This window comes from Balaenoptera musculus, chromosome 6 (assembly GCF_009873245.2).
Source record: "Balaenoptera musculus isolate JJ_BM4_2016_0621 chromosome 6, mBalMus1.pri.v3, whole genome shotgun sequence".
NCBI classification, from domain to species: Eukaryota; Metazoa; Chordata; class Mammalia; order Artiodactyla; family Balaenopteridae; genus Balaenoptera; species Balaenoptera musculus.
In genome coordinates, this window is record NC_045790.1 from 112280156 (window position 1) to 112305291 (window position 25136).

At 49.7% G+C, this 25136-nt stretch overlaps 1 protein-coding gene across 1 annotated transcript in view; it reads left to right on the forward strand.

Annotated features, from left to right (window-relative positions):
• Window positions 1-25136, forward strand: part of CFAP77 (cilia and flagella associated protein 77) — a 134112-nt gene that overhangs the window by 67108 nt on the left and 41868 nt on the right. Inside the window, exons 2-3 of the mRNA XM_036856062.1 lie at window positions 9848-9947; window positions 10503-10731. Coding sequence (XP_036711957.1) covers window positions 9848-9947; window positions 10503-10731 — 329 coding nt within the window. The remainder of the gene's footprint in view (window positions 1-9847; window positions 9948-10502; window positions 10732-25136) is intronic.

Consider the following 25136-nt stretch of genomic DNA (forward strand, 5'->3'; position numbering starts at 1 on the left):
TTCCAGGCCCTCTGCTGAGAACTCCCCCTGCATCACGAAATCCTCCAACAACCCTCCGAGCTGGGTACCCCCATTATACCTATTTTATAGGTGAGGAAACTGGGGCTCAGAGGTTCAGCAACTTGTTCAAGGCCACACAGAGTTGAGAAGCCAGAATTCCAACCTGGGCATTTGGCCCCAAACTTGTGTTTTTACGCATCAAACTGTAAAGTCCCAGTAAGCTGCCAAATGATTTCTGTTTGGAGCTGGAATGGGATGGGCCGTAGGCAGGCAGCAGCCAATCTGCAACTAGCCAATAACGCTGCTAATTATGCCCGGCTCAGACTGTTAGGAAACTGAGTCTACCTTCTTTAAGCATGCCCCAGCTGTGCGTTCCCAGAGCTGGGGGCTGGGGGCTGGGATTAAACCCCACGCAGTGGATAACCCACAAAACAGGCGAGTGACACTTAGCAAAGCATTACCCCGGTGACTTCTCTCCATCAGGGCGTTTAGCTTTATCCCTTGTGTGTTCAGAAAATGGCCAGTCTTACCCATAACAGCTCCATTTACTGGGCACCCTCTCCGCATCCACTGTGGTGCCGAGATCATCTTGTTTACTCCTCTCAGCCACAGACCTAAGGTGGCGTGCTGTTTCCCCCATTTTACAGATCGGGAACTTGGGGCGCAGATAGGTTGAGTGACTGTTTCAAGACCACGTAGGTGTAATTGACAGAGCCCATGTTGATCCTGACGTTCCAATTCGAGAGCCCTGCGTGTAAGAAGGAGTCCATCCTCACCACCTCCCAACCGTGGAGGTACCGTCTCTTTTAGGGGCTTCTGACGTTACCCAGGAGGAAGTTTCTGGGAGTTCATTTCCCAGGACAATGAGCTACCTCTTGAGAGTGGCTTGGGTCTGTTCATAATCAGGTGATCCCTAGCCACTTTTCATTGCTTTAAAAAAAAAAAAAAATCCAAATCATGGTGTTTGTTCCTTCCAACCTCTCATGTTTGCCTTTTTCGAAAGGCTGTGCGTTTCCCCTCATCCACCTAAACCTGCTGTTGAGTTACTGGCCCCCCGAGGCCGCGGGCTCAGAGCGAGGCATCCGTGCACTTTGCTGCTTGCTGCCTTCTCGGAGTGTAATCAAACATCAAGCTAAGTAGCAAATAAATCTCTCGATCTCATAAGCTGCACAGCGAGATCATGTAAATGCAAATGAAGGAGCTGGTTTCAAGCTGTCGAGGGGGAGGGGAGAGAACGCCGGGGCCCTGTCACCGTGACTGCCTCACGCGGCAAGGGCCATGCATCAGCTGCAGTAACGGTTCTGGCAGCACCCAGGGAGCCAGGGCTGCCCCGGGGAGGACGGAAAAGCCAGGCAGGTGGCAAAACACAGGCAGCCCTGGGTCGTGGGAACCAGGCAGGGGCCGGCCGAGTGGGGTGGCCAGGCAGGCGCAGTGGGGCCTGGAGAGGTGTCCGCACTGCCTGGGGCTCCCCTTGTCCTGAGCTGGTGAACTGCTCTAGTAATAGCAACAATGACAGCAGTAACAGAGGCCACTGGATATTGGGCTCCAATCCTCGGCCTGGGGAGGTTTTACAGGTGAGGAAAGGGGACCAGACAATTCACGTGACTTGCCCAAGGTCACACAGGAAGTGGCAGAGCGAGGTCTCAGCTCTGTGACATTAACCTGCTGGTTTCCGGTATCCTCCTGCTGGACCTGCGGCTCTCCCCTCCCCTCCCTTTCCTCCCCGACCCAGCGGCGGCCAGCTCAGCCCCCATTATAAACTTGATGACATAGGAGAAGAACCTTAACTTTGACCCTTGGCAGGAGTATAGAAAATAGAAACTTTGGCTTTAACTCTGCCTTTTGACTTTTTAATTATAAAAGTAAAATCTCAGTACCCATCACCCCCACCCCCACCCCGCCCCCGCACCCTGCCCCTGCCCAAAGGCTGCACCTCTAAGGACATATCCTCACACAATCACTTACGTTGTTATGTTTCCTTCCAGTATTTTTTCAATGAATTTTTTCTACATGTTGTAACAATTGTGTATGTAAATTTTTGAATCCTGCTGATTTTTTTTCACTTAACGTTATTTTATATGCCTTTGATCATATATGGATGTGGTCTTCTGGTGTGTGGTTTTTCAGTATCATTATGCGATGTTCAACTGCCACTCACACAATGCACATCGTTCAAAGAATCCGGCTTCTGAGACGACGCCGGAGCCCTTTGATGCATAATGCACCTTATTTCACATGATTGTTTATCTGACGTTCTCATTATGGAAATAAATAAATATCCTCTATGCTAATCATGATCACAATTTGCATTTATATTGTGCTTTTCATTCGAGGATCTTAAGTTGTTTTATAATAATGAACTCCCCCTCCATGAGCGAGATGGGACATGTGTGCATGTGCGTGTGTGGGCAGAGCCGTATACAGATATTTATTTAATAACTACCAGGCAATAACTGTGGGATTTCATGGAACTACGCTTTAATAGGATGTGGGAAAGTGAGTGGAGACTTCTCAACTGTCGAGCAAACATACATTTAGTTCAGACTCTGGACGAGAGTGTTAATGAGCTACACTGTTCTGTGGCTGCTGGGAGGTGGGAGTGGTGCCTTTAGGGGGCTTAGTCCTCATACATGAACACCTAAGATTGGTCTAGAACCCAGGCATCAAGCTCCCAGACAGATCTAAAACCCATCTTGGAAATGACCACCAGCTCGTTTGTCCGGAGTGAGGTCCAGTTCAGACCGTCCAAGAAACGAAGCCAGTTAATTTCACCCATTTTCACCTCTTTGGTGGGAAATGGGGGCAAGTTAAGACTTTTTAAAAGTATGTGAGGTGGGAAATCATTAGATTGGAGTTGCAAGTTTGGGTCACTTGTTTTGAAGTTGTCCCAGGAAAATGGGCTCTGGCACAGCTCTGGGGATAGGGGTCCTCCTTCCTGGGTCTCAGGTGACTTTAGTAGCCTGTGGGAAACGCCACTGGTACTTGCCTCTGGAAAGCCCCAGCGGTCCTGATGCTGGTGACGGGTTGCTCCAAGAGGACTTCCGGGCCAGGGGCTGCCTGCCCGGCCCAGTTCCCACTGCAGGTTTCCAAGGCTTGGTCCTCGATGTCGGGGAGCGGAGGGAGCTGCCGTGCAGAAGGAGCCCAGAGAATCCCAGGACCCCCTGGGACAGGGAGCGAGATGGTTTTAATTAGAGCTGAGAGATGGGAAGTAAGGCAACGAGGGATGACATCTTAATGAGGTTTAATGAAGCTGTCTGCTGATGGGGACAGCTGTCACCCAGAGCTGTATTCTAGCCAAGCCACGTTGTGACAGAGGAAGCTCAGAAAAAGGCACAGTCTGAAAGCAGCTGAGAAGGGCTGGGTGGCCAGACTCAGAGCTGGGGTTTTTCTCCTGCATTGGCCTCTTGATTCTAACACCTCAACAACCAGGGATTCCAGCTAGTAGGCCAGATTTGAATAGCTTCCAATATTTCACAATTCCCCTTTGTGCAAAGCTAAGGTATGCCTCCGAAAAGACCTTGAGGATCGTGCGCGAGATGTCTTAGAATTCAGCCATAAGAAACGAGAAATACAGGGAGGGCTTGCATTTGGGGGCTGAAAGGGATCCACCATCCCATCCCTTTCTGAGACTCAATTTCCCCATCTGTCTCGTGGTGACCACGTGGCCTCCGTTATAGAGATGTTGTGAGGGGCCACTGTAGGTGAGCACAGAGTTATGATGTCAGAGGGCTGGGTTTAACGCCAGCTCTTCCATTTACTACCTGGGTGCCTTTGGGCAAGTGTGAACCTCTTTAAGTTTCAGTTTTCCCAACCGTCAAATGGGAAAACAACCTCCCAGTGAGTTTGGCAGAGTTCAGGGTGAAGCACGAAAAGCTCTCAGGACACAGTAAGTGCTCAATAAAAGTGTTTGCTAAATGAGGTCACGGGGCATAACATGAGCCTTGCACGTAGGAGGTGCCCAATCAATGTTCACTCTCTTCCTCATTTCTTTCTTTACTTCTGTAGTAAAGAGAACAAGGTGGTTCCCAGGGATCCCTGGGCAGGGAGGGTGCTCTCAGCCTTCACATGGCCCCGCAACTGTGCCATCTGCCCCAGGACCTTTGGACATTCCAGCTGAGAGCCATCTCTCATCCTATTCTGGGCTGGAGGGGCAGGCTGCCTGGGGGACTCGGGTGGCCAATCAAAGCTGAGATTTGTGGTCACATCTCATCCGTTTCACGACCAGTTTGCCTGCATCTAGAAGTTCAGGGTCAGGAGCTCCTCTGAGCACCTGTTTATCAGTCCTTAGCTGATCCCCTGAGGTGCCCAGAGACCTGTAGTTTCCTCTGTCAGGAAGCTATTCTCTGTAGGCTTCTAGAAAGCCCCTCTGGACAAGTTGGGGAGGGAAGCCCAGGGTCGGTGCCGGGCCCTCCCACCTCTGGCTGGGTCCTCTTTGCTGCTTCCAGGGAGCCCCTCGGAGAACCCTCGGCACTCCTGTTCTCACTGGCTGTCCCACTGGAATCTTCTTCAGGTTGGCTCTCTCCCAAAATGCCAATCCAAGATCTGGATCTTCTCTCCTTTCCAGCCCTGACCCAGGCATGACTCAGCTGTCCCGTGTCCAGGTCACTGAAATGACGGCTCTTCCCATAACGCACAGTCTATACATCAAATGGCAGCCTGTAGCTGGGGCTCTCCTGGACAGAAGGCTACTTATGTCCTCTGTGTGTATGGAGGGCGCCGTGCAAACAAGTCAGATGCACCTGTTCTGCGTGAGCAAAATCCAGTCTGCAGAGCTAAGGTCCGTGCACAGGACAAAACAATGGAGAGTCCCAGGCAGTTGCTGCTAAGTGCCAAGAGGCGGCAAAAATTGCGTGGAGTCAGATGTGGGTTCAAATCCACCCTTGGCCACTCATTAGCTGGGAGGCTTTGGGCAAACAAGCCCCTACAGCTGTCTGGACCTCCCTTTCCCACCCGAAAACCCGTGTAGTTTCCAGGGCTGCTTTACGCGTTAGTGGTACCCTGGGGGGCAGTGAAGCACCCCCGTGGACCCTGCCCCACGGTCGCCATGATTACGGTGTTGCCGTGGTCGGTGGTGGTGGCACCAGGGCAGGGCCAGTCGGCGCATCTCGTTGGGCAGCTGAGCTGGTAATGGGTGAATACACTGCTCCTCCAGGGCATTCACATGTTAACGCAGGGACTCTGAGACACACGGCCGGAACCTAAAGGATCAAACTGCCAAGGGTGGAATTTCAAGCATGACGGTAATATCAGGACCCCACCGCTCTTGCGACATGTGGCCACCTTGCAGACGGATGCGCTCTGAGGGAGGGCGGTGGGGGCAGGACCGCGGGGTGTGAGGTGCACCCACATCAGGTCGGGAAACAGGACCAGTGCCCCTGAAGACTCCTTGTGCTGCTTGCAGCCACCATCCCCACCCCCATGGCACCCACCCTCCCGACTTCTGAAACCAGACGTTAGTCATGCTGTGTTTGAACTTCATTTGCATGGAGCAGTGCCTGCCTTGTGTGTCCAGCTCCTTCTGTCCCACGTTTGTGTGAGACCCGCCCAGGTGGTTGTGTAGAGCTGTTCTCTCGTTCCCGGTGCCATCGAGCAGTTCCTAACCTATTGGCATTTGGGGCCAGATGACTCTTTGTTGTTGGCAGTGGGGCCTGTCTTGCGCACTGTGGGATGTTTCACAGCATCCCTGGCCCCCACCCACTGGAGGGCGGGTAGTACTGCCTCCTAGCTGTGACAACCAAAAACGTCTCCAGACGCGGGCAAATGTCCTCAGGGGGTGGGGGCACAATTGCCCCCAGTTGAGAACCACTGCTATAGAGTGTTCTATTGAATGAATATGTCACCATTTTTTTTTTTTATCCACCTGGGATGGCCATTTGGGTAGTTTCCGGTGCTTGGCTATCACAAACTGAGCTGCTACGAGCATTCTCAGACATCTCTTTGAGTGGACTTGGGCACTCATTTCTGTTGGGTGTCCAGGAGGGAATTGCTGGGTTATCAGTAAGTGTATGTTTAGCTTTCATAGATACTGCCAAACAGTTTTCCGCAGTGGTTGTACCAATTTACATCCCCACCAAGAGCATGAGTGTTCTGGTTCATGTCTTTACCAATATCACCGAGTTTTTTATTTTGCACTTCTCAGAGGTTGAGCACCTTGACATATAGGTCCTGGCCACTTGGACATCCCCTTAATAAAGTGCCTATTCAAGTCTTTTGCTCGTCTTTCTATAGGATCGGCTGCCTTTTTCTTATTGATTTGTAGCAGCTCTTTATATATGATGAATAACAGCCCTTTGTCAGATATATGTATTGCAAATACCTTCTCTCACTCTATAGACTCACACATTTTTAGAGCTAGGGGCAGTCTGTGCTCCCCTATCAAACCCTCTGGTGGCCTTGGTTGTCATTACTTGTTCAGTTTGTCCTTTTAGCAAGATAAGGAATTTCATAAGGGCAGGGGGCAGTATGTGTCTGCTTTGTTCACCTTAGAACTCCTGGCACAGAGCTCGGTGCAGAGGAGATACAAAATAAATATTTGTGCAGCGAACGAATGAGCGACTGTCCCATTGGGATGACCTTTGCAGCCCAAGGCTTCAGTATTTCTGGCCGTCGTTGATTCCTAGGCAACCCTCACTAAAAAGCGTGGAGATTGAGGCACCCGCCTGCTTCCGTGCCTCCTTCACCGCCAGGCCCCGCCCAGTGGCAGCCTCTGAGTCTGTCTGTCGTTCCTCTGCCAGTTGGACTTCTGCCCACCTGCACCTGCCAGAGGGAGGCGGGGCCTCTCCCGGAGAAGTCACATTTTAATTAACTTCCCTTGCCGTCACCTCACCGGAGAGGCCAGATCATTTTCATAAACAAATGAGGAGCCAGGGCTTTGTCTGCAGCTCAGAGTGAATCACACGGAAGGAAATCCAAACAAACCACCCAGCCAGGGCCCCCACCTGAAACTCAGAACTCTCAGCTCTCGAGGGAGGTAAAGGCCTGGGATTTGAGATGAGAAGGAAGAGGGAGAAAAAGGATGAGGCAGTGTGTAGGAAAGAACTGCCAGAGTCTCCAAGGAGGCAGTTGATTCATTCATTCACTCACTCAGCCCCTCTTTACTAGCATCTGTTCTCTGCTGATCTCTTTGAAAAAGAGGGGTGAGAATAAAAACTACGTGGCATGTGGGGAATCTCTGTACTTTCTGCTCAATTTTGCAGTGAACTTTACATTGCTCTAAAAATAAAGTCTATTTTAAAAATAATTAACCTTAAAAGGAAGGAAGGAAGCAAGGAAGGGAAAAAGGAAGGAAGGGAGAAAGAAAGAAAGAAAGAAAGAGAGGAAGGAAAGGAAGGAAGGGAAAAAGGAAGGAAGGAAGAAGAAGAAAGGAAGGAAGAAATGCAGAAGGAAAGAAAGACTTAGCAGACAGTCTACCGAGGGAGACAGACATTAAACTGATCATCACACAATTAATGACTTAATTACACTACTTTGTAATCTTTAATGGCTTTACTGAGATATAACTCACATACTATACAATTCACCCATTTAAAGTATATGATCCAATGGCTTTCAGCATATACACAGGATTGTGCAACCAGCACCACAATCAATTTTAGAACATTTTCATTATCCCCCAAAGAAGCCTTATACCCCTTAACCATCACCCCTCAATCATTCCATTCCCCTCTCCATCTCAGCCATGGGCAACCACTAATCCACTTTCTGTTTCTATGGATTTGCCTGTTCGGGACATTTCTTGTAAATGAAATCATACAACATGTGGTCCTTTGTGACTGGCTTCTTCACTGAGCACCATTTTGTAATGGCCAGTCTATGCTGAAGCAGGTTCTACTGCGTAATTTTGAAGTGCCCTAAAGGTGGAGCTCAGGGCCCTATGGTGCCATAGACAAGGAAGTTTGTCTGCACTGAGGGCAACGCCGGAGGGCTTCCCAAAGGAAGTGGTTTTTAATCTCAGGCATTTATAGAACACCTGTTATGTGCCACCAGGAAAAAGAAGTCAATAGAAGCCAATAGAAGGTTGTGTAGGATATTATATTCCAGGCAGGCTGGCCCGGCATGTGCATTCCTGGAAACTGAGAAGGTCATTTCAGTTCTAAACCCCAAATGAATAGAATGGATAGTAAGTGTTACCAGACCCAGATGAGGGAGAGGCCACAGTGAGCCCGAGGAGTCCAGAGAGCTTGAAGAATAAGAACCAGAAAGGGGAGGGCAGGCCAGGAGCAAAAGAGGCTGGGACTCTGAGAAACCCTTCAGGGGTGGGGAGTGGTCTATTGTGCCTAAATCTCAGGACCACGTGGAGTATCCAGGAAGGCAAAGCTGCAGAGGTGGATGGGGTTGGAGGGTGCAGGGCCCAGACTGCCAGCCCAAGGGAGGGGTTTCTTCCGAGACAGTGATGAGCCATTATGGGTGGTCCCACATCATCCACCTCTATGCGCCCAGGTCTCCGGTAGCCAGAGAAAAGGGGAGAGAGATTGATGGGGAAAGGAGAAAGGGTGAGCCCGGAGCCACCAGACTATCTGGACAGGCTTTGGTGAGGCCAGAGCCAAGGATGTCCTGGGAGAAGTAACACCCTGCAACTGGGAGCCCACTGCCTGGGGCCCGTGGGGGTGGGAAGAGCAGCTGCACCCACCCAGCTCAGTAAGGTCCATGGTCCCCGGGGCCTGATGGCACCGGGAGCGTCACACACCTGGTTGGTATCTCTTTAGCAGGTGGATTTGAATGTGGGCTGGAGACACAGCCTGGGTTCAAATCTCAGCTCTGCCACTTCTTCCCGTGTGGCCTTGTGCAACCTGTCTTGACTTCTCTGTGCCTCAGCTTCCCCATCTGAGACGTGGGGACAGTGGTGGGCTGCCCCACAGGGCAGCTGTGAGGAGTAAGTAAGAGAGGCATGTGAAGAACCCAGTGCTGTCTGGAACACAGACCTCTGCAGGTGTCCATTGATGGAGAGCAACGATCTAAGCACCGTACAGGACAGGACCTCTGAGCTCAGGGAGCTGCTAGTCTAAAGAGAGGCAGTGCAGCATCATGCCTAAGCACTTCACCCCGAAGCCAAACACAAGTGCATCTGACATCCAGCCCCATCCTTTAGGAGCCGTGGGTCGTGACCCCGCCACTCTGGGTCTCAGCTTCCCCACCTGTGCAATGGGGGAAATGATGTGGTTGATAATAGAGCAATTTCATCCCTACAAACCCCTTCTGGGGGGTTAAGGAGTTGACCAGAGACCCAAAGACTGAGAATGGCGGTCCAGCCGCCAGGAGGGTGACAGTGGGCCTTGTCACCGTATCCCCACCCTCAGGTGACATCCAAGGAGGCAGCTCCAGTGACAATGATTTGAGCCGTCCCCAGTAAGAATGAAGGGTTAGGGAGGAAAGATGCCCCCTCCCTCAAGGGTGGCCCCAGGTGAGTCTCCGTGAACCGGGTCTTTTCGTCCATCTGCAAGACACATCACTTCCAGCTCTAGGTTGCCAGATGTGGGCTGGACCCCAAATACGGCTGCTCAGTGCGGGGACTGTGCCGCCCCTCTCTCCCGCCGCACAAATGCACGTCCTCCCTCAAGGCCTCGGTCCCGACCGCCCCCCCCCCCACACGAGGGTCCTCCTGACTCTGCTCGCCTCACATGTCCCTGAGCAGGAATACAGCAGGCAGGCTTCCCCAAGGTGTGTCTCAACGCCCAACAGCAGTCAGCGCTTATCTCAGGGAGGGCTTCCACACCCTAGTAGCCCTGAGGTCGCCCACAGGGCCTGGGGTAAAGCAAGCACCCGATGACTCCCTGCCACTGCATTTAGTATAATACCGTTGGTCTGAGGTTCCACTCCTCACCTTTGCTCTCTGTCCTTCCCCCAACAGGCTGAACTTGGGAAGCCCCGGGAAAGAAGCTGCAGTCTGCCTGGAATTAATTTTAATTATGGACTCTACATCCAGGGGCAGGATGGAGGTGTCCCTGAAGGTGAGCAAGCTTCCTTTGGAGCCCAAAGGGACTTGAACTCTCTACCTAGGCTACTTCCTCCAGGAAAAGAGTCAAGGGGCCTGCCGTGCAGCGCAATTCTGGCGGAAACCACAGTTTGGGCTTAGCCGAGAAGGACAGGACCACGAAGGGTCCAGGTCTAAGGTGTCAGGGAAATAGCAAGGGCCCCAGACAGTGTGGGGCAAGACTGTCCCCAGGCAAGACTGTCCCCAGGCAAAGCTTGTCCCCAGGCAAGACTGTCTGTGCTCTGCACCTTTTGAGCTGCAAGCATAGACAGGCTCATGACCAACCCTCTGATCTCCCAAACGAGGTCAAGGCCAGGCAAACCCAGCTCCATGAAGGATGCTCAGGCACCGTCTAGAATCTCTGGGAATCCTGACTCCACCCTTTCAGGGGGCCAAGCAGGGCTGTCACCCAGCGGGCTGCAGGTTAATGAGAAGGTATTCGTGCCCCAATTTCTTCTCCGTCAGATACCACAGATTGCTTTACTTCCCAGACTGATCTCCATGCCATGGCTCTGTCTCTCCCTGCCCTCAGCCATTGGACACTGGAATGTATTTAAACAGCAGCCTACCTGCCCCCATGAGCTGAGCCGGGATTACATCGCCATGAACCGTGGGGCAGTAAAAGCTGGCCTGGTAACTGCCCGGGAGAATTTCCATTACCGTCAGCTCAATGACATCCGCATCAGTGACCAGGATGACCGGCGCCTCAAGAAGGAACCGCCCTCTCTCCCTCCAAATATGACGTTTGGGATCCGGGCACGGTAAGATGGCTGGCATCCAAGGCTGGCACCTGTGATGGTGAGGGGGGTGCTCAGTGGCGACTGAAATAGGGAACAATGTGGGAGGAGCATGACTCTGGACTCCAGGGAGGGGCGAGTGATCCAGGCCTGGCCAATCAGCATATCTCACAAACCACGGCCAAAGTGATTGGTTCAGAGGCAGACATGTGACCCATGTCCCAACTCTGGAATGCATGACATTCTATAAAAGTAGATTGTGGTTGCATGTAATCAAGTCTCAACTCAAACGACTTTGATTTTTTTTTAAAGGGAATTTATTGGCTCACATGATTGAAAAGGTAGAGCTTCAGGCATAGCTGGATCTAGGCAATCAGGCAATGTCACCAGCATTGGGTATGTCTCTCCATGACTTGGCTGTGCTTCCCGGTTTTGGCTCCATTCTCCAACAGGCTTCTTCCTCATGTGGCAAAATGGCCAGAATCAGTTCCATTCTTACGTCCTATTCTTTTAGTGACCCCAGTGGGAGTGGTGTAGGAACTACAAAAGCCTTGAGATTAAGATTCTTTGGTCCAACTTCAGTATCATGCTTATCCCTGAACCAACCACAGGGGTGAGTAGAAATTGTGACATACACTGATTGGCCAGGCCTGGGTCACACTTTTGCCTCTGCACCAATTACTGAGGCCGGGGGATTCTGGTGCTCTGATTGGCCAGGCCTGATCCCTTGCCCCTCCTTGAAGGGGGCGTGGTTGGAAGCAGTCCCCACGATCTACAGGGGCTGATGGTGGAAAAGATGCAGAAATAGGGGTTCTGATCCAGAAGGAGGAGAACAGAACACAATAGCAGGCAAAAACAGCAAATGTCCAGTACAACAGGGCTTCCCAACCCATATTATGTCACAACACAAGCATTACAAAAGTCACTGATATTTGTACATTGCATTGCACAAATAATAGTGGTGCTCTCAGCCAGCAGTGAATGGCCTGGGGCCTCCAGTTGCCCCAAGTCCCATCTGTGACACCTGAGACTAAGCCTGTATCTTGGTCCATCTATGTGGCACTGCCCTGCTCTGCCCACGTGCAAGGCCACTGACAGTCTATCTCCAGTCCTTTCCCACCACAACCCACTGTTCTGGGACGGGTGCCTTCCTTTGGCTGTGCTACTCAACTTTTTTGGGGGGAGGTGGGGCTTCCTTTATTTCTTATTTTATTTTTTCTAATCACTTTTTACTGTGCTTAAATATGCACAAGATTTACCATTTTTAGGTGTACAGTTCAAGGGCATTAAGTACATTCAGATTGTTGTACAACCATCACCACCATCCATCGCTAGAACTTTTTCTTCATCCTAAACTGAAACCGTGTACCCATTAAACAGTAACCCTCTATTTCGCGCCCCCTCAGCTCTCGGTAACCACCCTCTACTTTCTTTCTGTATTAATTCGACTACTCTGGGGACCTCATATAAGTGGAATTATACAATATTTGTCCTTTTATATCTGGCTTATTTCACTTAGCATAATGTACTCAAGATACATCCATGTCGTACTGATAGTATGCATCAAAATTCCCTTCCTTTTTAAGGCTGAATAATAGTCCATGGTGTGTATATATCACATTTTGTTTATCCATTCATCCCTTGATGGACACTTGGATTATTTCCACTTTTTGGCTACTGTGAATAATGCTGCTATGAACATGGGTGTACACTATCTGCCTGAGTCCCTGCTTTCAATTCTTTTGGGTATAGACCCACAAGGGTGATTGCTGGATTGCATGGGAATCCTATGTTTATTTTTTTGAGGAACTGCCACGGTGTTTCCCACAGTGTATGCCACCATACCTTTGTATGCTTTTCCCTCTGCCTTTCTCACCATCCTACCTGGTAAAATCTACTTGCTCATCAAAGCTCAGCTCAACATCCTCTCTTTGGTAAGCTTTCCCACCTCCCTGGCCTCAAACTCTATGCACGTCTCTCTCACCAGAAATGCTGTTTGTTCATTGCTGTTCATCCGCCCTCAAAACCTGAAAGGTGGCACTAGAGACACATTGGAAAGTCACTTCTGGACCAGATTAACCAATCATCTGTATACTGTCCTTCTCCCACCTTTGAAATAATGCCCAGGTCGATCTTTCAAGGCAAGGCAAGGTTCTCCAGGACTGCCTGGAGTGCAGAGGGACAGAGTCCCTGCTGTGTGATCACTAGACTGGTCCATAGTGGTCACCAGTGTCTTGAAGACAGCATGGTGTCCAGGAGGAGTCGCCCGGGCTTTTAGTCCCACCTTTGTTCCCAACTCTCTTTCCCTCCAGGGCTTCTGTTTCCTCATCTGTAAATAGGATATTACGGCAGTCACTGGCATTCTGGGATTCTCAGGGTATGTTCTGTCTCTACGTCAATTTCACTTCATTGTCACTAAAACCCTGTGCAGCCCAATGTTCACAGCAGCACTGTCTACCATAACCAAGACATGGAATCAACCGAATTGTCCATGGACAGACGAATGGATAAAGAAGATGTGGTACATATATACAATGGAATATTACTCAGCCGTAAAAAGGAACGAAATTGGGTCATTTGTAGAGATGTGGATGGATCTAGAGACTCATACAGAGTGAAGTAAGTCAGAAAGAGAAAAACAAATATCGTATATTAATGCATATATGTGGAATCTAGAAATATGGTACAGATGAACTGGTTTGCAGGGCAGAAATAGAGACATAGATGTAGAGAACAAATGTATGGACACCAAGGGGGGAAAGCGGGGTTTGGGGGGGTGTGATGAATTAGGAGATTGGGATTGACATATATACACTAATATGTATAAAATAGATAACTAATAAGAACGTGATGTATAAATAAATAAAATAAAATTCAAAAAAAAGAAATAAAAATGAGAGAAATTCAGAAAAAAAAAGATGTGGTATATGTATACAAAGGAATACAGTACTACTCAACCATCAAAAAGAATGAAATAATGCAAATGCAGTGACATGGATGAACCTAGAGATGATCATACTAGTGAAGCAAGTCAGACAGAGAAAGACAAATATCATATGATATCACTTATATGTGGAATCTATAATGGGATACAAATGAACTTATTTACAAAACAGAAACAGACTCACACACATAGAAAACAAACTTACGGTTACCAAAGGGGAAAGGGAATAGGGGAGGGATAAATTAGGAGTTTGGGATTAGCAGATACAAACTACTATATATAAAATAGGTAAACAACAAGGTCCTACTGTATACAGGGAACTATATTCAATATCCTGTAATAAACCATAGTGGAAAAGAATATGAAAAATAATATACATATGTATATATGTACAACTGAATCACTTTGCCATGAACCAGAAAGTAACACAACATTGTAAATCAACTATATTTCAATAAAAAAATTAAAAAGATTTTTTTTAATTAAAAAAAAAAACCTGTGCAGGAAGTGGGCAGGGTTACTTATCCAGCTGAGTCATGGAGAGATTAATTGACCTCCACAAGTTCACACAACTTTTTCACAGCACAGCTTGGCCTGGATTCTTAATCTAGTGTACTTAGATTTAAAAATATGAGATATTAGAACACATAGCACATTAACAATCACTTGGTTTGAAGCCCCTCTTTAAAACAGGAAAACAGAAGTTCAGAGAGGCGAAGAGATTTTCACAAGGTCACACAGCAAGTTGTGACCAGACAAAAGCCAGATCTCAAGCTAGGCTGGTGGACTCCCTGTCCCGTGCTCTTTCTTCCATATCTTGCCTCCTTGGGGCTGAGGTACAGCGTGATGCCCCAGAGTTTCTGGTCCTGGGGCTGCATTATTCTACATACAATGGAAAAGCTTAAGTCAGCTGGGCTCAAAAAGGACATCCATTATCATCTAGCTTTCAATATAAAATCTTAAATTGGTATAAAACCGGGTGGCTGCAATTTCAGGGAAAGGACGTGATGAAGTGCCGGCTATATCTTCTGTGATGGTAAATGGGCTTTGCATATGCAAATTGAATGGATTTTAAAATGGTATTTAATGACAATTTTCGTAGCAGACGTTAACATTAATTGCACAAAAATGAAAATGCTGCATTAGGTTGCTGTTAGCAGCAAATATCGTGGCCATAAAGCTTTATCTTTATCAACAGCAGCCCTTTCTGATGTGACAGGGCAGCTCAGCAAATTGCAAGCAAAAGGGCTTTTATGGAACAAAAATATCCCCCAAAGCAGGCCCAAATCAGCATCAATTTCGCTTTATTTCTTCGTAAATGGAGGTTAAATGGCTGCTGGAAAAGCTTTTACTGAAATGCCCAACCTGCCCGCAAAGCCCCTCTACCTTACAACATCAATGCAAGGAACAGTTAAAAAATCATCACCCCCGCCTCTCCATAATGGGGCTATTACTTTAAAGTTATGGGACCGAGGCCCATCCTCTAATGATCACCTTTTACAAGCCTCGATTGTATTTATTTCCTTACTTTAAAAGCATGTTAAAAACCAAATCCGATTACACCTGACTACCCGAGGACTTGTTGGGGTGATTTGGTCCAATAACTAAAGAAGCCAAGAAACAAATGACTACCATTTACTCACAGCTACAGAAGATATGTTAAAAAATAAAGTTCCACTTCAGACTAAATACGCGAGAAGCTTACTCTGAGCTAGGGATGCTGAGTGAGGGTCTGTAACTGCTGTGTGAGAGAACATTCTGGCTACAGCTCTTCCCCCGGCCCCCCACCATCCAATCCCCTTGCCCTTTACATATTTTACGACGGACAAAATAGCTAGATGAGAGGGGCAGCGCACGCCTCCGTCCGCCTGCCCACGCAAGCCCTCAACGCCAGGTAGGGTCAAAACCTGAATCTGGGATTATTCAGTTACTTCCTTTCCAGTTAGCTGATTTGGTTTCCAATCCACACCAATTCGTTACAGATTGTCACTAAATCAGAAAGGTACATTTCGATCCACGAGGCTCTGGCTAAAAGGAAGTGGACACCTATGCAATTACCTGGAAAAGGATGCCCGTGTAGACATGTGATCACAAGTAGGGGCTGAGGCCGAGTCAACCCACAGAGATGTTTGTTTGGCCCAGGCAGTAATTAAAAAAGTCAAAAGTTTGAACGAGGGGGCTTCCCTGGTGGCACAGTGGTTGAGAATCTGCCTGCTAATGCAGGGGACACGGGTTCGAGCCCTGGTCTGGGAAGATCCCACATGCCGCGGAGCAACTAGGCCCGTGAGCCACAGCTACTGAGCCTGCGCGTCTGGAGCCTGTGCTCCGCAACAAGAGAGGCCGCGATAGTGAGAGGCCCACGCACCGCGATGAAGAGTGGCCCCCACTTGCCACAACTAGAGAAGCCCCTCGCACAGAAATGAAGACCCAACACAGCCAAAAATAAATTAAATAAATAAATAAATTAAAAAAAAAAAAGTAAAATCTTTCTCCTTTAAAAAAAAAAAGTTTGAACGAGTTGCCACATTTAAAAAAAAAAAAAATCAGGAGATCTCATATAAAAACCCAGATTTCCTAATTCTCTTAAAAAGTCAGAAGCCCAGGCAACCTGGGTCTGCACTCCTGCCTGGCACCAGGGGATGGGGCTGAGCAGCGTCCGCTTTGGATAGATTCCACGCGTGCCCTTCTGTCTATCCCAGTCTCCACTCTCATTTTCTTGACCCGTCTGGTCCCAGTAGGCACTGAGTTTGCAACTGCTGGTGTAGGCTGGTCATGCTGACCCTTCAGCTACCTGCTGCCTCTTTTTTTGTCCTCTGATGATGGTAGGGCCCACCACTAACAGAAGCTGCTGTGAATTGAACTTACACGTGGCAGGCATTTGCACATATAATTGCTAATGAATCCTATGAGGCAGGTATCATTCTGCTCACTTCACAGGCCAGGAAAGGGAGGGTGTGTACACTCCCCGAGGCTGCACGATGGCAGAGCCTGGATTTGTACCCTGGCTAGCTGGCCGGCTTTGAAGACCGAACCTCTAGGATCAGGTAGCTGGAAAGAGCTGGCACGTTCTCACTCTGCCGTTTCACTGTCAAATCTCAGAATCCAAGTCAGGGAAGAATTTTAAATTCTCATTAGCAACGTGTAAGACCATAACACAGATCTCAAAGCGTGCTGTGACACCCGGTCCATAAACAGATATGTCTGGGGGCCAGAAATGTAACTATTAAAGAAGCGCTTAATTATTGATGCATTTTAATAAGTGTTTGCAAATGTTCACATGCCCTCGGCACATCTTAATTGTTACTGCTCCTAACTGGTCCAACATTGTCGAAGATGATGAGACAGGGATGGTGGGGGACGGGGGAGCTGGGCAGTAGCTGGCGCTCCTGGCAGATTCTGGGTGTCCAGGGCTCTACCTCCACGCTGCCTGGGAACATCATGCCACAAGCAGGGCAAGGATGCTAGTAGGGGGATTCATCATTCAGTCAATGAGCAAACAGCTCCCTGCATGTCAGTATCTGACATGGGCCAGATGGAAGATGGGTAGACCCCGTTTTGAACTAATAACGGCAACTATTATTATTGTTATTATTACGTGTCAGACATTGTGCCAAGTACCTCAGAAGCATCCTCTCCTTAAATAACTGAACAGCTCAGTGAGTACAACGCTTACGTCCCCATCTTACAGAAGAAGAGACAGAGGGTCAGAGAGGCGAAGTCATTTGCCCCTGGCTGCTCTATAGTGGGATGGCGATTAGTCTGGCCGAACCACCTGTGTTGGTGACCTTGGCACTGAGCTGCCTTCCTAACAAACACAAGGATGGAGGTGACACAGGTAGAGATGCTACCCAAATTTTTCCTGCACTAGATGGGGGCTGAGACACAACATATATGGTGAAGGCCATCCTGTCTGGATTTTTCTTAAAGCTTTAAACTTAACCTGAACGCATCAAAAGGGCTCAATGAACTTCCCTTTTGATATGTCGCTTCCCTTCACCTTCACCTACCTCCCGATAAACAAGCTCTTTGATGGGGCAACCGGAACTTTCACTACACTGGATGCTCCAGGCCTGCTTTGGCTCAACCCCAGTATCCCTGGTGCCAACCACAGTGCCTTTGCTCAAAGAGGCCTCAGTAAATATCCGCTGCATGAATGCATGAGCAAATGGCCACGTTGAAGTCTGAATATGAAGCCAGTAGCAACTCGGGTAGAACACGACTCATCCACCAATTAGTCTATTCCAGACCCCCTCCAATCCTGGTACTGAAGGCGTTCAGACCACGGAAAAATAAGAAACACAAGAAAACTAGGGAACACTGCCAGCCCACCCTCCCCGCTGCTGCTCGCCCGGCTATCAGATGCATCATCAGCCTGACGTTGACAAATGTGAAGGATGGAGGAAATTTTACAGGCTGTTAAAAAAATATTTGCTGCCTGACAGGCTTTCTGAATCTCTCTGCCAAGCTGATTTATTTTACAAATTTACAATGGGCCCATCAATCACTCTGGGTTATTTTGTTTCTCCTGGAGCCGACGGCCAAAATCCAAGCCACCCACCCAAACTCCTATAAAATAACAATAAACCCCTTCCCAGACACCTGTCCCAGGTATCCAAGACAGTTTCTGAACGGGGAGACCCATTCCCGGTTTATTGCGGGCCTGAAACTCAGCTGAGTGAAACCGGGCTGACCACAAGGGGGAGCACGTGGGTCTCGCAAAGACCCCTGAGCCTGCGTGCTGGCCTGCAAGGTACATCCTGCCAGGCAACCAGACGCCCAGCCCCACCGATCTGCTCCCCAGCGCTGACTGCAACTGTAGTTAAATAGTTCTCTGCTTCTTCACCGGGTACGCAGGTCCTGGAGGGCACGGACAACGTCAGTTTTGTCCACCGCTATATCATCAGAGCCTGGAACATAGTAGGCACTCAATAAATATTTGTTGGAGAAATGTGGTCCAGGGCCTTTTAAGGCTTTGAGACATTATTGAAAGGGAAGAGAAAGTTGATTTGAGACCCAGAGATGAGATGGGAAAGCCAGAGGTTCCTGTGTCATTTAGCAGACTCTCCTGGGCTCCCCTGTGATTGAGGTTATGACTCAGCATTGCCAGGATGATTCCTCAGAGACTGAATGTGTTCCTCGGCCACATTAACAGAGGGTAGTAGCAGGTCCAGGCGAGGGAGGTGACCTACCTATTCTATTCTGCCACCCAGGTCACACTTGTAGCATCATTAAAAAATGCGGGCCATCATAGATTCAGGGGAAGGCCCATAAACAGGAGAGTGTCCAGAGGGGAGACATCAGGTTGGTGGGTGGGACAAGGGGAGGGAGATCACTGTGTACAAAGAACGTGGCAAGAAATGAGGTTTTCCCTGCTGGAGAGAAGATGCAGATGGTCCTCAACTCTCTGAGGCCCTGCAATGAGGACAGTGGCGGAGCTTTGCTCTCAGAGGCTTCAGAAAACAAAACAAGGACCAGCGTATGTGTGTTTGGGGGTCAGTCCCAGTGGCTAACGTTTGCAGAGCCCTCACTAAGCGGCCGACGGATGTAACGCCGAGCAATTTAGACGCATCATCTCATTAAATCCTCACGATTTTGCCAAGTAGGGACGGTTATCCCCATTTTATAGATGGAGAAACTGAGGCTCAGAGACTCACTTGTCCAAGACCACACGGCCAGTCAGTGGCCGCAGCAGGATTTGAGCCACATTTCCTTCCAGAGCCGGTGTCCCTATCCAGGAGGCAGAGGCAGGATGCCTGGAGTGGACGGGAGTCCTCACGGCAGGATGGCCTCTGTCAACAGCAGCCACTCACTGGGGGCCGGCTTTCCACAGAATAACTCAGTTAATCCTCGCCAAAGCCCGGCACCTCCATTCAGCCACTAGGAGCTGAGGCATGGAGAGAGAGGTCGTGTCCCTTAGTGGGTGGTGAGTGGAGGCGTGTTTACTCCAGGACCAGAAAAGATTCTTGCAGGAGGTGGAAGTGTTGGCTGGCACATCACAGCCTGGCTGGGGCCTGGGACACCCCACACTGGACCCGACAGGGGACAGGGGTCCCTCCTCCTCAGAGCCAGCCTGCTTCCATGGGCCTGACCTGGACGGAGTTCTGTTAAGAGGGGCCCAGGCGGGCAGGTGTAGCTGAGGAAGGTGGAGACCTGAGGGCCCTACCCTCTCCCTCCTACCTTCCCGGAAGTCCAGCCTCTCTGGGACCCGCTGCCCGACTTCTCCTGCTCCGTCCCCTCCCATCTCCCCCAACTCCTGCGCAAGCTCCATCCTGCAAGGCAGCTTTGTTGCCAGAGCCCGGAAGGAGGCATTTTTCATGCTTTGCCTTTTTCCTTCTCTGCTCTCCTGCGGCCCAGACAGAGATTTATTCCCAGCCCGAGGCTGGTGGCATTTGGAGCAGGGAGGAGCTGATGGGCCCATAATGGATAGGGCCGCCGCTACCCCGGGGCCTGTCCCGCCCGGACCCCATCCATCAGGAGCGGCTCAGTGCCAGGGTCAGCGCTAACGAGGCCGGGCCACTCCCCCTCGGGGCCTCCCCAGTTGCATCTCACAGGCTCCGGCTCCCGCTTCTGATTTTTCCAGAGCTGGGCCTCACCCTCCCATGTCTGTGGGCGAAGCATGGGGAGTGGGCGTGGTGCCCGGCCCGGCTGAGGGCCCCTTGTCCTCACCTCCGCAGCCTCCGGCCTCGACACACTTAGAGGGGTTGCTGGGGTGCAGCTGGTCTTCCCCTCCCGTGACACGGTGTCCCCGTGACGCAGGCATGGAGAAGCTGGCACTGCGGGAAGCCAGCAGCACCCCTGGGGCCGCGTGAAGAGCCGGGCCTCAAGCCCAGCACATCATTCCTGTCCTTGCAGGAGCCGCAGGCCAAAGAATTCATAGGATGTGCGTGTCGTGCCGAGGACCAGTTCAGGGCCTGGCTCAGCCCTGTCCCCTTTGGAAGCCACATGGAAAGAGCCAGCTATTTATGCCGAAATCCCTGGTGCCCTGCACTAATTCTGATGAATAATAATACCAGCGTCTGTTTCTCCAGCTCCTATGGGCCCAGGCACAGCCTCTCATGTGACCCTCAGAGCGACACTTTAGGTAGCGACTCTCTTCTTTTCTTGGACGCGCCGCACAGCCTGCAGGATCTTAGTTCCCCGACCAGGGATCGAACCCGGGCCCTGGCAATGAGCGCACCAGGTCCTAACCACTGGACCTCCAGGGAATTCCCAGGTAGTGACTTTCTTATCCCCATTTTACAGCTGGGGAAACCGAGGCCCAGACATGCTTGTCCATGATCACGTGGCCAGAAGGTGGTTATGCTGGGGTTTGATCTCAAAGGCCACATCGTTATCTCCATCCTATGCTGTGTGTTCATTTAGTGCCCACCCGTGCTGGGCATTACGCTGGGTGTTTGGGATACAGAGAGGAAGTAAGACACAAAATAAAGCAGGCAACAAATGGGTAAAATAGCAACTCAGTCGGTGTATGTCATATCCCGGTGGGCAGAGGAGGGTGGGACAGAGGGCCCAGGGAGACTTTGGGTCACGCCTGGTTTTGCTCACTGCTGCCCCCAGTACCTGGAATGTAGGAGGTGCTCGATAAATGCTTGTTGACTGACTGCATAAGAAAGAATAGGCAGCTTGATGGCGATCCATCCCCGATGCTGGGAACGGCCAATATTCCAAGGCTGAAGACCACCAGTCTCCTGGGTGCAGAATTATCGGGCGCTGAGCTTCAGCTATCATTATTCCCGGCCTTCTGTAACAAATTATCACAAACTTGGTGGCTTAAAACAGCAGAAATTTATTCTCTATAATGTGGAGCCCAGAAGTCCAAAATCGAGGTGTCACAGGGCCATACCCCCTCCAATGGCTTTAGAGTAGAATCCTTCCTCACCTCTTCCAGCTTCTGGTGGCCCCCGGGGTTGCTTGGCTTGTGGTCACATCACACCAATCTCTGCCTCTTGGTCATGTGGCCTCCTTCTCTGTGTGTCCGTGTCTTCTTCTCTTTTGTCTCAAATAGAGATACTTGTCATTGAAGTTAGGCTTCACCCAAGGAATGCAGGATGATCTGATCTCAAGGTCCTTAATTTAATGACCTCTGTAAAGACTCCTTTTCCAAGTAAATTCACATTCCTGGGTTCTGGGGCTTAGAACCAGGACCTATCTTTTGGGAGGTCACCCACCACTCACCCCACTACAGTCACCAAAGCATCTTAACACAAAGTCAGAAAGTCCTGCATTTTAGATATTGGCTTTTGAGAAAACCACCTTTAGCATTATTATTTATAATGGCTGCCCCTGGAGTCTTGTTACACATTATGTTTCTATGAAAAATATAAAAGGGCTTTGTAATCAGTCAAGAATTGTAATCAGCCAAAATGTGATGGGTGTAAATGCTTTCCTGAGAAGCAGATGTTTCTGCCAACCCTTTCTTTTGTGTTTATGAGGAACCTCTCCAAAAAAAAAAGACAAAAAAATAGAAAAGTTCAGAAGCTACATAACTAACTGCCATGAACCCGCCACTCGAAGTTAACAAATGTCACCACTTGGCCATTTTTGCTTCTCATCCTTTTTTTACTATTATTAAAGAAATAAAATATAGCAAACACAGGTTGAAGCCCCTTCTCACCTCTCCCTAACCCCACACCCTTCCCTCTGTTCCCTGAGGACCATCCTAAGGTTGGAACGGGCATGCTTTCCACCTACATGTTCACATTTTTGCTCTACCCTTAGATGTCCTTAAATAATGCATATTATTTAGTGTGGTTTCATACCATTTAAGTCGCTTTGTGTGGTGACTTGCTTTTTCACTCTGCATGTTTGCAGAAGTCACTGGGTCCGCTGTCCAAATCACCCACCTCGGGCACGTCCATCTCCCATCACTGAACACCCACCTTGCTTCTCGTTTCCCCCATGATGACGAGGCGCCCGGCGCACCTCACACACGTGTGCGGGATTCCTTGGGGTCATGGTCCACACGCAGAGTTTCCGGGCTGAAGAGGGACCTCCTCAGTTTAGGCTGGCGCCCCGATGGATGTGGATCTTTCTCCCAATGCTCTTGCTACCACCCTCATACGCCCTGGCGGGGATGCCCCATCTGGTACTCACCTGTTTCCCCAGATGCCAGGATCCCCCTGCACACAGATTCCCAAGGGGTCTGGAGGATAGTTCCTCCTGAGTCACATCCATTCAGCTCGGTTGAGCCTTTTCTCTCCAGAGGGGCTCAAGTCACAGCCAGCCGTGCTGGGGGCGGGACATGCATCAGGGGGTGCAGGGAGAGCTCCCAAGTTTCGGGCTCAGGCACTCAAGGTTGGGAGAAGCTCCCTGAAAGCCCGTCCAGCTCCACTTCCCGTCCTGTCGCTCTCCGCTGGGCGCCAGTGCGGGGGGACTGCTAATTGAATTCACCCTTGTGAAAAATGTTAACAAATTGCAAATGACCTCTTAGACAAATTTAGAAGTCAGGAGTGCACTGCTAACTAAGCCTCCCTCCTCTGTCATTAGCTTTTATGTTGGATCCACAAACAATTAAAAAGTAACCACCAGCCCAGAGGTCCTCTCCTCTAATTAGCTCTAAGAGTCCTGCCAGGGAGAGAGGCTGCACCTCAATTACCGCCCCTTCCTCCAGGCTAGTTAGAAAAGACAAGCTCTCAGGCCAAGGGGGGACAATTAAGAAAAAGGCGGTGGGGGTGAGAGAGGACGAAGGGGCTGCAGGGGTCCCTTGGGACCAGAGCTGATGGCCAGCCCACTCTATAAAGAGGTGCTGGTGGCCGCCAGGCTGGAGGGGCCTCTGCAAGGAAGAGGCTCAGAGCTGTAACCCCCAAAGGGTGGCAGGGACCACGTGGCCAGGATCCCCTAGGGGGCGGGCCATGCACCCTCGGAACAAGGCAGATGCCTGGAACCCCAGCCCAGGCCTGGCAAGTCGGACCCTCTGATAGTGGGACCCAGGCAGCTCTACTTTCAATAAGGTTTCTGGGTGATTCTTATTCACCCACAAGATTGAGAATCTCTGGCCTCAACAGGATGAGGGCAGGAGAGACAGTATGAACTGCAACTTCTGATCTGGGCTGAGGCCTGTGACTTCCGGCTCTAGGGCAGGACTTCCGTGGGTCCCGGTCACTCTTGCCTTCATGAGCCCCTTCCTCCATAAGAAAAAATAATAATAATTTAAAATATTTTATGGCTGTGCTGGTATAAAGATGAATATAATCCAGGCTGGATTATTTTTTCTTTTTTTCTTCTGATTTTAAAAGGAATTAGAGCATTTTCATGGGTCCCTAGGAGTGTCCTGGGGCCCAGGCACCAAGCCTCCTGGGCCCAATGGGCAAGTTAGCCCTAGTTTTCCCCTTCAGGCCTTATCGCCCCTTCCCTCCTCCAAGGGATTTTCCTCTCTTCTCCCACCCCTCTCCGCCCCTCCCAACTCCCCCTTTCTGGGGGGAGCATAGACGAAGGCAGAGAGCGGATGAACAACTGGCCTTGAAGCCTGAAGACTCCAGACTCAACATAATGCTCTCCTGCTCCTGTGTTGACCTTGAGCTCATATGTACCGTCTCCATAGGCCTCCACTTCTCCATCTGTAAGTGGGACCAATACTACCTCCTGCTATGTCAGAAACAAATGGTCAGTAAGGAGTTCTTTGAGCTTTTGGGAAGGAAGAGAGATACCAAGCATTTTGTTATTTAAGTGCTGTGGAGCTGGGGTTACAACATCACATGTCTGCAGAGGCCTGGCAGGTCAAAGGGCGAAGCCAGCCTGTGCGAGGCAATAGGGAGCAGTGGGGACTGTGTCAAACTCAAGGTCGAAGGGTGGCAGCTCCAGCCAGTTATTGACGGTTGGGAATGTGGGCCCAGTGTTACCAGGTGATCTAATGCCTCATTAAGGAAAGCCAGCCACTGGGATTTTTATGTGAGTTCTTCTGATTTAAAAATGTATATATTGTGTACAAGAATTTTTAAATGCTACAGACCAAACTAAGCATGTCTTCTATTTGCAACCCCATTAGTGCAGTATTGCCAGATATGGACCCTGAGCAAGTTATTTTGTCTCATTGAACTCTTTATCAGTAGTTTAATAGCAATATCAGTAGTTCTTTATCAATCAGTTTCTTTATCAATAAGATGGGGGACGGCATAATAATAGTTCCTATCCGGTAGAGTTATTTTAAGGATGAAAGCAAAGTATCCCAGGCCCATGGGTGCAGAGTAGGAGGGAGGTAGGTGAGGTTAGGAAGCATCCTTGAGGTGATGGAGCTGTTTTGTATCTTGACTGTGGTGGTGAGTCTTTAGACCTACACATGGGATGAAATTGCATAAAAGCAAATACACCAGTGAGTATGAGTCACTTTGGTGGCATCTAAAAATGGGTGGATTATTCAATATCAATATCCTGGTTTTGGTTTTGTTCTTTAGTTTTACCAGATGTTACCACTGGGGGAAACGGGGTAAGGGGTACACGGGGGTCTCTCTGTATTTCTTCTTTTTTCCCCCTCCCTCTCTCTGTATTA